At 36.3% G+C, this 12,961-nt stretch overlaps 1 protein-coding gene across 1 annotated transcript; it reads left to right on the top strand.

Annotated features, from left to right (window-relative positions):
* Nucleotides 1–9,494: 9,494 nt before the first annotated feature.
* On the top strand, nucleotides 9,495–10,523 carry LOC124899290 (uncharacterized mitochondrial protein AtMg00810-like; the record flags this gene model as incomplete). The annotated part of the gene is made up of 1 exon (XM_047413637.1): nucleotides 9,495–10,523. A coding segment is annotated over one exon (1,029 nt), but the record flags the coding sequence as incomplete, so codon positions are not given.
* Between the last annotated feature and the right edge of the window lie 2,438 nt (nucleotides 10,524–12,961).

Below are 12,961 nucleotides of genomic sequence, written 5' to 3' on the forward strand. Positions count from 1 at the left end.
TACTTAAATTAATTCTTGTATTGGCCACATAAGAAAATAAATTAAAACTTTTGCACTATTAAATTCATTATTTAAAATACCCAAGACTTTGAATAGATCCTCGAAATTTATCGGGACCTCGAGAAAATAGTTCAAATAATAACTTAAATCACTTCCGTACATCTCAAAAGTTGATACTATTCATCCTGTGGGTCATTAATTCACGTACATAAATTACGGAAAGATCTAAAATAGAAAAGATGAGAAAAAATTCACAAAAACATCAGATAACAATTAAACAACTGTTCGTCCCCGAACGGGCAAAGAAAAGACAAGAAGGGGAAACAAGCAATTACCTAAATTAGCAAAAAGATGTGGATACTTGCTACGCATGTTTGTTTTGGTCTCCCAAGTGACCTCCTATTTTTTCCAATAGACCTTCACAGACGCAATCTCCTTAGTCCTTAACTTACGGACAACCAAATACGTAGCCGAACCTATGCGTAGCCCCATCGCCCCATACTCGAAAGGTTCAATTAGCATACAACAACATAAGACATATTCTTCACCCATATATATGCAACCGTTCTATACCGATTGATAAATATAGGTGCATACTAGTGTTAGGCGATGTGCATGCAGGAATAAATGCAAAGTACACAATAAATATCACAACTCATCGTAACTGTCCTCATTAGGACCATCAGCATCGTAATCAACCTCCGACATTGCCAGATATCAACAGACCATCAATAGTATCCTCTGGCCCTATCGGGTATCAACATCATCACAATAATATCCTTCGTCTTTGACGGGTATTAACAGATCATAATAGTCATCACCGAATAACATACACTAAAATACTCATAAAAAAATAGTCATATCACCATAGAATATCTATATAGTCAATACTTCCCAACTACTCGTTATTAGCTAACCAACACCTATTATAATAGAATTACTAGTTCGCTAGCCATCACATAACTTCTATTTATTAGCTTAAACATTATCCTTCACATAATCTTGATTCACCAGATAGCAATTAACCACTATTTATTTAATAGCCAGAATCCAACATCTAGTCTAGATTCATCATTAGACCAAAATCGTCATTTATCCACCATTTATTATTATCAACTAATCATCTTATATCCGTTAATCATTACTAAACAACACATTACCACTTGTTACCTAACCATCTTTTATTAACCGACATCATTCATTATCTAACCATCGTTTACCAACTAATCCTTGCTTAACTATTCATTAGTTAACCATTTAGCAACTATTTAAAGCTATTAACTAGTCACCTCTTATTACCAACATCTCTTATTTTCTAGTCCCATTAATATGTTACTCCTCGTTTACCGACTAATCGCCATCACAAACTTAGTCATCAATATTCACTAATCTTCACCTATGCTAGACCCGACTACCATGCTCCAACTAAGCAAGATTCATTAACTAATACATTAGATTCCTAGTCATCAAGTGCTATAGTCCCCTAATTGACAACTAGTTACCACATAGCTTAACCGTTAATTAGGTAGAATAATCTTGAGATCATATTTTAGCTACAACCACATCAATTATCGATATAATACTTATGAATGTACCAGATTTATGCATGCCATCACCAGTATCCAATCAATAAAATCGTAAGCAACATACTGCATCTTCCTCCGTCCCATACCAGAGAGATGTGTATAAAAACATATATGTATTCATAAACTGTAATCGTATCCTTTATACTGATAAGCACTCCTCGGATATTCAATCTTTATCATAACATGATCCTTTGCCCGTTAATTTATCCGAAATAGTCACAACAATATAATCATGGCCTTAGGCCCATATACATATCCGAAACTCATATCATTAATCATATTTATAAGCCATAGCATATCTCAATCATCTCACATATAGGAGCTATCTCACATATTGAAGGCATAATATAGATAGACATGTAATCGTCTATAGAATATCTTATATCTATAAGTCATACATCATGACTACGAGGAATATCACCTCTCTAGGCCAATTTGCATATCTAAGAGGAAATAACATCTTGATAGGCCAAACATCAAGTCTAAGAGGAAATAACATCTCTATAGGCCACATAACGTATGTAGAAGGAATATCATCTCTAAATGACCAATATTACTTCCACACGAAATATCATAACTATAACTCAAAATTCATAACCCGGGAACATCAATACAAGTTATCAAGTTACGAAGTAACCTGATTCTAAGATTTACTAACCTCATCTATGCCTAATATCCGCAACTAAGTCCACAAGACTTAATAAATTTAGGCCTAAGTGGGCCAGACGATCCCACTTCTAATCATCAATTTTCATAATTAGGCACGATGTGCCCAAACTAGTCTAAGGTATCTAGTTCATCTTCTACATGTCAAGTAAGCCATAATCAAGCCTAAGAAAGCAGCTTCGACTATAAACAAGGTACTCAAGTCAACTCTACCCAACTTATGGTTTCAAGACTACCACACTAACCCAGTAAGACTAAACATACAAATCATGCTTCAAATACTAAAATCACATTTCAAACATAGATTTACACCATAACCACGCTACAACTAATTTAAACTAGAGAGGGAAAACAATAGGATTCAAAAGGGGTATAAACATGTCATTTTACAAGTCCCACAGAATTAGAGCCTACAACAAATTATCCTCCACAATATTATTAATATTCATCTAATCATCATACCTTAACCACTCAACAAGAAATATCCACCAAGTATCACTCAAGAAAATATCAATCATGCCATTTAATAAATCATTTATTCTCCCACTCAGGATCATCACTAATTATTTTATGAATGTAACTAAGTCATTTGATTTTGCATTACCACTATCTTGAAAATTACTATTCTCTAAAAGTGTCATATATCAGTCAACTCTGTGGGACATGCAAATGTATAATTCAACCACAAGGTCAAGTCAATAATAATTTATCTTCTCAAAATTTTTCCTAATGCATAAAGCCACAGCTACAACTTATGTCCTGACAATCACTAACTCAAATATATTTCAAAGACAAACACTTCATGGTTAAGCCAAACCTCTCTTATATCACTAACACCAATTTAATATATATAGAGTTATTTTTATTTCTATCTACTATGTCGGAATACACTGGGTTTGTTGTTGTTGTTGTTGTTGTATTTTTATTTCTATCTAACAATATTTTTACTATGGGCTTTACTTAACTCTTAATCACCTCAAGAGTGATCCCCACACCACTAGCACACAAGCAAGACCAAACAAAATAAACCAATTATAGTTCATTGACAGTCTCATCACCAATATCACATTCTAGACAAGTCATCGATCAAATCCTGTAGGTATCAACAACCTCTTCTAGTTTTATCACTTTTATTTAAAACTCATTATTTTGCCAAGCATTAAAAATTCGTTCACATAAGGAACTTAAATATAATGCCACTTAGCTAGTCCTCACAAGGAACCCATTATAGTTTCAATAATAGAACTGCACAAAAATTCTACAATCTCAATGGCTGGACCACACAAGGATTCCCGAATAATATCAAATAATCGAACTACACAAGAGTCCATCCACAACATCATTAACAAGAACCTCTCATTACGAAAAACACATATCACCTCAGTTTTTTTTACTCATGTCTCTTTTTCACCATCTTTTCTCGACATCACATTCTCATACAATCAATCTCATCAGTATAATAGTACCAAAAATAAGTAAATACCATAGAATCTCGAGTTTCACAATAACCAGAAATCAAATAATCCCATCACATTTATCAACAAACACAACTTAGCCAATTTTCATCACTTAACAAAACAATTCACAACAATGACAAAAGTCTAGCAACACAAGTTTAGTCAAATATCAAACATAAGCAATCAATAAGTTCACAACTTTCACAAGTTTTAACCTATTAACAAATACCAATTGAAATCTCCTAGATTTTTATTCAAAATTATTAAGATACCAATTGAAATTGTCTAGATACCAATTGGATTCAATCCAGTAGTCCAAGATTAGGACGGCACGATGGAAAAAAAGAAAGAAAAATTACTTCTACATACGAAGATTGGGTGTAGGGCCTTACACACCAATCTACGAAACTCTACTTGATATTACTCTTATTAACAGATACCAATTGGAATCGTCAGATACCAATTGAATTCAAGTAATAGCATGTAAGAAAGAAGAATTTGAATTTTCCTAGGGCCTTATAGCCTCTCGAAGAAAAGTACAGACGTTTTTGTACCGTTCCACAAGACTCTACTAGACATGTTCTTGTACGACGAGATCGATGAACCTAGGGCTTTGATACCAACTTTGTCACGACCCAAATGGCCATGAGTGGCACCTACACTAATCTTCTTGTGGGAGAACCATCTAAACCGAATCATTTCCCAAACACTTAGTCAACATTAGATGATATTATTTAAAATTCAACATAATAACAAATATTCAGGACTAATTATTATTAATGCGGAAATTCAAACATACTACTTACTAAAATTCTCAAAACCCGAAATTCATCGTAGAAGAACTACTAACAAAGATCATATCTAAAGTGATATCCAAAAATAAAGTAAATATAGAATATTTCATTGCCCGAAAGATGGACAAGAACAAATAAGATAACCCATGACAGTCTAAAAGCGGAGTGCTCACCCTTGGATCAAGATCTGCTATCAAACTCTAGAGGTGGAGTCATGTCTGAGCCTAGAATATTTTCTGCACTCAACAAAAGAAGAGTATAGGGTAGTATCACTACAAACCACTATGTATTGGTAGGTATCATAGGCTAACTCAATTTAATAACATGTACACAATATAAATCAACTAACAAGTAGACAGAAATCGACACCCAACAAATATTCAAATAATCAGCAATACAACAACAGGTCAAACAGTGCTCACAAACAAGCCACATAACCATCAAGAGTATTAACCATACTGTAAACATCCATAGAAATAACACAAATATGTACACACATGCTATGAGATTTATTTTTGCCCAAATAGTCATGACCTGCAGGGAACAATCTCTGTTCATGTATCCGTACTGGCGTGGTACCCGATCCAACATAAATATAAACGTACTGGCATGGTACCCGATCCAACATAAATATAAACGTATCGGCGTGGTACCCGATCCAACATAAATATAATGAGTATTATCAATGTCAGCTTCACACAACCTCACAGCATACAACACAATGTACCAAGTTTACAAGTACACTTAAAGTCATCAGTCAATTTCATCAAGTCAATTTTCAATAAACATCTATACATGAATCAACAATCCAAACATCAATAACTTCAAGCATGTCCAAATATCAATCCACAAGTATCCAATTTAGGAGCATACACACAATTAAGTCGAGTCTAAACTCCAATTAAATCGTAACCTACCTCAACCGAAGAATCCAAATACAAGTTAATTTGCAAGAGCCTTGCCCTTCCGTAAAACTTCTGAATGTTTCAAATCTGTCCAAATACATAATCCTCATGAGAATACGAATATAAGGACACCTAATTTATAAATTCTTACTCGATTAATCTCACACATATACCTAAATTGATCAAAAACCTTTCCGATCGTAACCTGGTAATCTAGAATTAAGGATTCAATAACTACTAGGAACTACAAGACCTACTATTCCATGTACAAGACATCACTTATACCCTTTCCACTTGGTAATTATTAACCAAATGATTAACTATCATTGTTTAATTAAATCTCGTGTCCATCTATTTACTCCAACTCTCTCTAAAAGCGCAGGAAATAAAAATTTCTTTATTCTACTTTATTTGTCGTGGTATTCTACCAAAAATAGCAGTAACCATAGTACTTATTCTTAACAGACCCTTACTTTGCCACTTTTCAATCATTAAAGCTAATGATTGTCATCATTAGAGTATATGATTTAAGTACTAATTAAACCTCCTAATTATAATGTACCGGAACCTTAATTATAATGCACCAAAAGCTAATACTACCTATCTTATCCTAACATAGTTATCTTAACTCTAAATAGAGACATTGTATTGTTAGCCCATATGTATTGGGCCTTTAGTTTATGGACCTTTAGGTTATTGGCTATGTATATATATAGCCTACTTTTGTTTTAGTTAGTTTTTATGCTTTTCAGATTATATTGTAAACCTTAGCCTTTCTTTCTTTCAATAAAGTTCTATTAACATGGTATCAAAGCTAGTTTGATCCATGTCCTTTGATTTGTTGGTTGAAGATTTTGTAGCAGGCACCTACTGCGCGGATCGAACTCCGCGGTGAGTTCGCTGGGGGGGTACGGGGGGCAGCGCGCCCCCGTCCGGGGTTCGGGGCGGAGCCCCGAATTTTGAGGTGCTGCTGTATTCGTTTGCTGTCTGGTATTGTTCGTCTTTCATTCTTTTGCTTGCTGCCATTGTTGTTCGTTCGGAATTGTTCAACCTAGGGTTTTGCATCTTTTTGTTTTTTTGAATTGTTTGTGTGTTGCTGTGTTTACAATGACTGGAAAGGATGATTCTCTCCAGTCCATTAGTACTCAATTAGATGGTAAGAACTATGCCTATTGGAGTTATGTCATGAAGAATTTTCTTCGTGGGAAGAATATGTGGGGTTATATCACTGGAGTAAAACTAAGACCTATCGATGATAAAACTGAAAATTTTGATTTGTTGGTGGACTTATGGGAAACTAATAACTCCAAGATTATCACTTGGATCAACAATTCTGTAACTCAGTCAATTGGTATGCAATTGGCTAAGTATGACACAGCAAAGGAGGTCTGGGATCATTTGGAAAGACTGTACACTCAGTCTAATTTTGCTAAGCAGTACCAGTTGGAGTATGATATCCGTGCTCTTCAACAGCATGATCTCAGTATTCAAGATTTTTATGCTGCCATGTCGAATTTGTGGGATCAATTGGCACTTACTGAATCTGCAGAGTTAAAAGGTTTTGGGCCGTACATTGCTAGACGGGAAGAGCAACGCTTGGTTCAGTTTTTGATGGCACTACGTTCTGACTTTGAGGGCCTACGTGGAACAATCCTTCATCGATCTCCCCTCCCTACTGTTGATTCTGTGGTTCATGAACTGATTGCAGAGGAGATTCGTATCAAGTCTCAAGTGGATAAAGGGTCTAAAGTAACTACTACTCCTGTCGTGTTTGCTGCTTCAACTGATCAGTCTAGGCCACCACGTACTCAGACTCGACAATCTCCTAACGTTGCATTTGATGAGTGTGCATTCTGCAAACAGAAAAATCATTGGAAGGCTCAGTGTCCGTTGTTACTTAACAAGGTCAAACAGCCTCAATCTGGGCAGCAACAGAAATATGGGCAGCAAAAGTCTCCGTCACGCTCCTCTGGTGCTCCTCCATGGTCATCTCGTCCTCCACAGTTCGCTGCTGCTGCACCATCTGTAGATGTTGAGTCTGTTAGCACTATGCCACCTTCTGCGTTGGATCCCCAGGTTTTCGAACAGTTCAGACAGTTCTTCGTTTCTAATCCTACGGCCATGTCAGCATCTATGTCTCATTCGGATTCAGTTTCTTCTAGTACCTCAGGTATTCCTTCCTCCTTGTGGATATTGGATTCTGGTGCGTCTCATCACATGTCCCCTCATTTGTCATCGTTTGGTTCTTTGTCACCCATTTCACCAATCTCTGTTATGTCCGCGAGTGCTGTACCTATGTCAGTCGAGGGTGTTGGTTCTGTTACTACCCCTCACATTGTCCTCTCTGATGTTTATTACATTCCCAAACTTGCTTTAAATCTTGTTTCGGTCAGTCAGTTGTGTAAGGCTGGTAATTGGGTGTTTTTTTCTGATTCTGTTTGTGTTATACAGGACCAACACACTCAGAGGGTGATTGGGACCGGCCATAGGTTGGGGGAACTCTATGTCTTGGAGAATCTCAAATTGTCTGCAGTTGCTGCCTCTAGCATAGATTTATCTTCTTTTCGTTTGAGTCCTTTGTCTTCTCAGTTTTATCTTTGGCATTCCAGATTAGGACATGTGTCAGTTTCACGTTTACGTTTTTTGGTCTCTAGTGGTGCTTTGGGTCATGTGAACACTAGTGATATTTCAGATTGTAGTGGTTGTAAACTGGCAAAATTTTCTGCCTTACCGTTTAATAAAAGTGTGTCTTATTCTGTTGCTCCTTTTGATATTATTCATTCTGATATATGGGGACCAGCGCCAGTATCCACTAAGGGTGGATCGACCTATTATGTTTCGTTTATAGATGACTATACTCGTTATACCTGGGTGTATCTTATGAAACGCAGATCTGATTTCTTTGGCATTTACAACAACTTTAGAGCCCTTGTTAAAACACAACATTCGGCTGTGATAAAGTGTTTCAGGTGTGACTTAGGGGGTGAATATACCTCTAATGACTTCACTCAGTTACTTGCCTCTGATGGTACCATACACCAGTCATCGTGTACCGACACTCCTGAGCAGAACGGTCTGGCAGAAAGAAAACATCGTCATATTGTTGAGACAGCACGCTCTTTACTTTTGTCTGCAGAGGTTCCTAGTATTTTTTGGGGAGAAGCAGTCCTAACTGCTGTATATGTGATTAATCGTATTCCTACTGCATTGACTTCAGGGATGTCTCCGTTTGAGAAACTATATGGTCACCCGCCGAATTATTCTGCATTACGAGTTTTTGGATGTACTTGCTTTGTTCTTCGTCCTCATGTTGAACGAAATAAGTTAGGGTCAAAATCAGCTATATGTGTGTTTTTGGGGTATGGTATTGGACAAAAAGGATATCGTTGCTATGATCCTGTAAGTCAGAAATTATATGTTTCACGACATGTCACTTTTTTGGAACATATTCCTTTTTATTCCATTCCAGCTAAAACCCATGATGTGACAAAGTCAGATATTCGGCTTATTGATCCCTTTGGGATTGACATAGAGGTTCCAGTTCCGGATCCATCCATGCCTTCTGGTGTGCCACCTGATAGTGCTTCAGCCTCGCCTGTGCCTGAGTCTGCTCCTTCGACTGTTGAGACTGGAGACCCACCACCTCTGAGGAGGTCTACTCGACCTTGTAAGTCCACCAAATTGCCAGATTTTTCCTATTCTACATATTCAGCCTCATTTGCTTCCTTTATTGCAAACATACATCATTTGTCTGAACCTGAGTCGTATAGAGAGGCTGTGTCTGATCCTCTTTGGCAGAATGCTATGGCTGAGGAACTTGCTGCTCTTCATCATACACATACATGGGATTTGGTTACTCTCCCACCTGGTAAGCATGCGATTGGTTGTCGATGGGTGTATAAGATAAAAACAAAATCTGATGGGTCTGTTGAGCGATACAAGGCAAGACTTGTGGCAAAAGGGTACTCACAACAATATGGTATGGATTATGAGGAGACTTTTTCCCCCGTAGCAAAGATGACGACTGTTCGCACTATGATTGCTGTTGCATCCGTTCGACAGTGGAAGATATTTCAGATGGATGTCAAGAATGCTTTTCTGAATGGTGATCTCCACGAGGAAGTTTATATGACTCCTCCCCCAGGTATTGACCACCAGCCAGGTGAAGTTTGTCGGCTTAGAAAAGCTTTATACGGTCTCAAACAAGCCCCTCGTGCTTGGTTTGAGAAATTCTCCACTGTTATTACTTCCCTTGGATTTGTCCCGAGTAACCATGATTCAGCATTGTTTGTTAGATGTACAAGTGCAGGGCGAATTCTATTGTCCTTATATGTAGATGATATGATTATTACTGGTGATGATCATAGTGGTATTGAGTTATTGAAGCATGATTTGTCTCATCGATTTGCAATGAAGGACTTGGGCTTGCTGCATTATTTTCTGGGTATTGAGGTGGCTCAGTCTAAGAAAGGGTATCTTCTTTCTCAGACTAAGTATATATCTGACTTGTTTACACGGGCGCGTCTTTCTGACAACAGGACTGTAGATACTCCCCTTGAAACCAATGCACGTTACTCTCCTAGTGATGGTGTTCCATTATCAGATCCGAGTCTTTATCGGACTGTTGTGGGTAGTTTGGTTTATCTTACGGTTACTCGTCCAGATATAGCACATGCAGTTCATGTTGTTAGCCAGTTTGTTACTGCTCCTACTTCTGTTCACTGGGGAGCTGTACTTCGTATTCTAAGGTATCTTCGTGGCACTCAGTTTCAGAATCTCTTGTTTCCCTCGACGTCATCTCTCGAGTTGCGAGCCTATAGTGATGCTGATTGGGATGGAGATCGCAATGATCGTAAATCCACCACTGGTTTTTGTGTGTTTCTTGGAGAATCTTTAATCTCGTGGAAGAGCAAGAAACAAGATGTTGTCTCTAGATCTTCCACGGAGGCTGAGTATCGTGCTATGGCTGTGACTACATGTGAGATTATTTGGTTACGTTGGCTTCTTGCAGATATGGGGGTTCACATTTCTATGCCTACTCCCCTGCATTGTGATAACAAAAGTGCGGTACAAATTGCAAAGAATTCTGTCTTCCATGAGCGTACGAAGCACATTGAGATTGATTGTCACTTCACCCGTCATCATTTACAGCTCGGGACCATATCGCTTCCTTTTGTTCCATCGTCTTTGCAGATTGCTGACCTTTTTACGAAGGCTCAGTCGGCGTCTCGATTTCGTTTTTTGTGTGACAAACTCTCAATGCTTATTGCTGTTGCATTGTGAGTTTGAGGGGGGATGTTAGCCCATATGTATTGGGCCTTTAGTTTATGGACCTTTAGGTTATTGGCTATGTATATATATAGCCTACTTTTGTTTTAGTTAGTTTTTATGCTTTTCAGATTATATTGTAAACCTTAGCCTTTCTTTCTTTCAATAAAGTTCTATTAACATGTATGTTTCCCATAACTATTGCTACTGCACGTGTGTCTACTAGTACTAATAGGAACAACTTTATCATCCACCACCTTGCAATCATCCGGCTAAAATAATCCTACTAATTCTTTGAACTCTTATATAAAGGAAGTAACACCTGTAAGAATTATTCAACTTTCATTCATTACAATTATATAATTGCATTAGAATCTTACCTGAAGCTATTTTGGGAGAAACCCTTCAAGGCGACTATGGAGAGAATTGAACTGCAACTAATCATTGTGGCTTGTTGCTCCCCATTATCCGATATTATCTTTAAATAGAAATAGTAAACCCTTTTTACTTAAATTAATTCTTGTGTTGGCCACATAAGAAAATAAATTAAAATTTTTGCACTATTAAATTCATTATTTAAAATACCAAGACTTTGAATAGACCCTCAAAATTTATCGGGACCTCGAAAAAATAGTTCAAATAATAATTTAAATTACTTCCGTACATCTTAAAAGTTGATACTATTCATCCCGTGGATCATAAATTTACGTACATAAATTACGAAAAGATTTAAAATAGGAAAGATGAGAAAAATTTGACAAACGATCGAAAGGGCCATTGCAATATGTATATACGTCACATGCCTTACGACCTACTTAATTGTTTAAGTATTACAAGCTTCATAGTTTATTTATCCAGGTATTACATGCTTATATTTCAGAAAGCATACTTTTTCATTCCGGCCACTTGTGCATGTTATATAGTGTGATATTTTTACTTTGTGCCAAGTCCGCATGATTTTTCTCAAAATGCTCTATGTAATTAATTAAGAGTATTTATACAACTTATATATGTAAATTCATGATTGTTTTGAGATAGTATCAATTTGAAAGTTTGTTCACACAAAATTTGTGTTTTTTCTTTTTTTGAGAGGTAATTAACATCCTCTCGCCAAAGCCTAGAACAAATATGTATATCCCTAAGCAAACTCACTAAGTAGCTAGTAGTCTTTCTATTTTATTTTTTGTTTCTTCTGGTTATTTACCTAACCAAGAAGATCATATATAAAAGTAATAAATTAAAGCAAACAAGCTGATACTGCCTTAAAGATATATATCGTGAGCCTCTTTTCCTCCTAAGACCTAAATTAACGTACAACTTATTCCTCATCATTAAAACTTTGATTTGGAGTATAATTTGTTAAATTAATTAGGTAGACTAATATTATATCTGAATTTAGCAGAGGAGAAAATTGGGAATCTAAAGGACATCATGAGATCAGCTTGTGGGATTGGCTAGGATTTCGTTTTCTTCTCTCACTTTTTCATACACATGAATTTTAAAGAATATGAGAATTTTCATACTGATTGATGTACAAGTTCAACAATCTTAAAATATATAGTGGTCAAATCAATTTGTTGATTCCCTCCCAGTAATAGAGTATCAATATACTCCTACCTACCTACATAAAATATCAACTGGCCGGGGTCTATACATTTTTCATATATAATCCATGCATCTATTATTTTCTTAGGTTTTCTAGCTAGGACTTCGACGATCAAGAACACTCTATTAAAACTGATGCAAAAATGTTACGTTTGTCAGAGAATAAAACATATCAAAATTATAGGAGAATAATATCAGAAAGTCTTAGAGAGCTTTGGTTTCATTGAATTGAAGTTGTAATAAGGAATATTATTTCATGAAATTATAAGTTATAATAAGTACTACCATTTTAAGCAGTTAATACTAGTTCTTACACGTTTAGACAGAAAGCTGAAAAGCACAACTGTAAAGGGAGATGATGAATGCTTTCTTTTCCCACGCTTAATGACATAGACACAAGCAAGTTGTATATATAATGAACTTTAAAAGCTGAATTACACGTACAAAAGTTATTTGAGGGTACTATACAATGTCTCACGTTAAAGGTGTTCAAGGAATTTTTATTAGTTTCAAACTAACCTAACTATTGCAAATTGTTTTGGTCACTTCACAGTTCATTATAAAGGAGCTAGGTAGCTAGAGGGGTTAATGTGTGAAGAAAGAAAAACAAGGGACCAAAAAAGACAACTTTTAGAAGCTTTTCCCCAATCATTATGAATAGGAAGAGGTTCAGATAATGT

The sequence above is a fragment of the Capsicum annuum genome, chromosome 1 (assembly GCF_002878395.1).
Source record: "Capsicum annuum cultivar UCD-10X-F1 chromosome 1, UCD10Xv1.1, whole genome shotgun sequence".
Lineage (NCBI taxonomy): Eukaryota > Viridiplantae > Streptophyta > Magnoliopsida > Solanales > Solanaceae > Capsicum > Capsicum annuum.